Here is a 2,405-nt window from a genome sequence, read left to right as displayed (position 1 = left end):
GATTCTTAATAATGCCACAACAGAAGAGTTGTTCTATGATGTTACTCATGAATGTGCTGATGAGATGCAGGGGTTAAAGGCCTCTGAGGGTCATGGATAATTTGCTACTGTGGAATGTCCGGGGGCTAAACAGAGGCAGTAAACAGGTGAATGTAAGGAAGTTTATTACTGCACACAATATCTCTCTGTTTAGCTTACTGGAGACCAAGGTGAAGAGGGACAAGATGGGGACTCTTTACAAAAATTTATGTCCGGGTTGGTGTTTTACAAGCAATAGCAATGTGGTAGATCAAGGTAGGATTGTGGTAGCTTGGTTTCCAAATGCCTTCAATGTGTTTGTGGAATTGGTTACTGATCAGTTGATACACTGTAAGATTGAACCTCAAGGTCAAGTAGGTGCTTTTATGTGTTCATTTGTTTATGGTTCAAATGACAAAAAAAGATAGGGTTATGTTATGGCAAGCACTCAGTAAGGTGAAGACTAATCTTCCATGGGTTGTCATGGGGGATTTTAATGTAGTGCTGAATTTGGATGAAAGGGTGGGGTCTCCAGTGAGATTGCATGAAGTAGCAGATTTCAGAGATTGTGTTGATCATTGTGAATTAGCTGATTTGAAGCAATGTGGGAGATTTTTCACCTGGACAAATAAACAAGAGGGAGGAAGAAGGGTGTTTTCAAAGATAGATAGAGTGATGGTTAATGAAGGATGGAGAACTCAGTTTGAGAATGCTATGGTTCATTTTATGCCTGAAGGGGATTATGACCATTGCCCTGGTATGGTGTGTGTTCATAAGGATCAGTAGGGGAAGAAACCATTTCGTTTCTTCAATATGTGGACCACAGCTACATATTATACAGGGATTGTTAGGAGAGTGTGGGATACTCAAGTGAGAGGGTGCCCTATGTTTAGGGTCATACAGAAGTTGAAGCAACTGAAAATAGAGTTGAAGTTATTGAATAAGCAGGGCTTTTCTGATATTCAGGTTACTGCCTATCAAGCTGAACAACAAATGCTTAGAGCTCAAGAGCAGATGCATGAAAACCCTAGAGATAGTACACTGGTGGACTTGGAGAAACAAGCTACTGAGGAGTATAAGAAGGCCCAGGCTATGTATGTGAGCTTCTTGAAGCAGAAAGCTAAGGATAGATGGATCTGTATGGGGGATGATAATACAAAATTGTTTCATCAGTCAATCAAAGCCAGGAGAACTCAAAACAAGATATATGCTATTCAAGATAGTCAGGGGTAGTGGGTTTATGAAGGAAGAATGGTTGATGATGCTTTTGTGAAGTATTATGAGTTATTGGGTGTAAACATGGGGGCCAGGTGTGTAGTGAAAGATATAATTATCCAGGAGGGGGCTATACTCACAAGTGAACAGCAGGAGTTGTTGAAGTGCAGCTTTTCTGATGATGAAATCAAGCAGGCTATGTTCTCTATTCCTAATGATAAGGCTCCGGGAACAGATGGGTACAATAGCTACTTCTTTAAATATAGTTGGGAGATTGTTGGAAGTGAAGTCATTGCAGCTGTTAAAGATTTTTTTCACTCTGGTAAGCTTTTGAAAGAAGTTAATATTACTTCTATTACACTTATCCCCAAAGTGAAAAGCCGTTCTCATGTGAGTGAGTTTAGGCCAATCTCTTGTTGCTCTGTCATTTATAAGTGCATAACCAAGCTGATTTGCACTAAATTGAAGCTGGTTTTGAATGAGTTGGTATCACAGTCTCATGGTGCTTTTGTATCCAATGGGAGTATTTTACATAATATTCTCCTGTGTCAGGATATTGCGAAAATGTATAGAAAAAGCCAGAAGCAAAAGTGTTGCCTTTAAAAGATAGATCTTCAAAAGGCATATGATACTGTTAGTTGGGAATTCCTTGAAGAAATGCTAGGGGCTTTAAAATTTCCTAACAAATTTATTCAGCTTGTGATGACTTGTGTGATGAGCCCTTCTTTTTCACTGATGATCAATGGTAGACCTACTGGGTTCTTTAAGTCTAAGAGAGGACTTAGACAGGGGGATCCCATGTCCCCTCTATTGTTTGTATTGTGCATGGAGTATTTGTCTAGGGTGATGAAGTATATTGGTAGATAACCTGGGTTTGGTTTCCACCCTAGATGCAAAGCTTTAGGAATCAATCACCTTTGCTTTGCTGATGACTTGATATTGTTTAGCAAGGGTGATTACAAATCCATCACTATGCTGTTACACGGGGTAGAGTTGTTTGCTGCCACTACTGGGTTGAAAGCAAATAAAATGAAGTCTGAAATCTATAGTTGTGGGTTGAATACTCAAGAGGTGCAAAGGTTATGCCTAAGCTCTGGGTTCACACATGGTACCCTTCCTTTCAAATATTTAGGAGTGCCCATATCTACTAGGAAGCTGTCTATTGCAGATTG

The 2,405-nt window shown here is 39.8% G+C and overlaps 1 protein-coding gene across 1 annotated transcript; it reads left to right on the top strand.

Annotated features, from left to right (window-relative positions):
* The first annotated feature begins 224 nt into the window (after positions 1–224).
* On the top strand, positions 225–1,251 carry LOC125497709 (uncharacterized). Its single transcript, XM_048645374.1, has 3 exons — positions 225–369; positions 443–775; positions 860–1,251. The coding sequence occupies exons 1-3, from the start codon at positions 225–227 to the stop codon at positions 1,249–1,251; spliced, it is 870 nt and encodes a 289-aa protein (XP_048501331.1).
* The last annotated feature ends 1,154 nt before the right edge of the window (positions 1,252–2,405 follow it).

Source organism: Beta vulgaris, chromosome 5 (genome assembly GCF_026745355.1).
Source record: "Beta vulgaris subsp. vulgaris cultivar EL10 chromosome 5, EL10.2, whole genome shotgun sequence".
NCBI lineage: Eukaryota > Viridiplantae > Streptophyta > Magnoliopsida > Caryophyllales > Amaranthaceae > Beta > Beta vulgaris.
This window is presented reverse-complemented; position numbering and strand designations above follow the sequence as displayed.

What these genes read in the sequence shown, in the direction of transcription:
- LOC125497709 (XM_048645374.1), top strand. Translation starts at nt 225, where the DNA reads ATGGGGACTCTTTACAAAAATTTATGTCCGGGTTGGTGTTTTACAAGC. An exon ending in TACTGATCAGTTGATACACT is followed by an intron (nt 370 to 442) that starts GTAAGATTGAAC and finishes TGACAAAAAAAG; the next exon opens with ATAGGGTTATGTTATGGCAA. An exon ending in GGATTATGACCATTGCCCTG is followed by an intron (nt 776 to 859) that starts GTATGGTGTGTG and finishes CATATTATACAG; the next exon opens with GGATTGTTAGGAGAGTGTGG.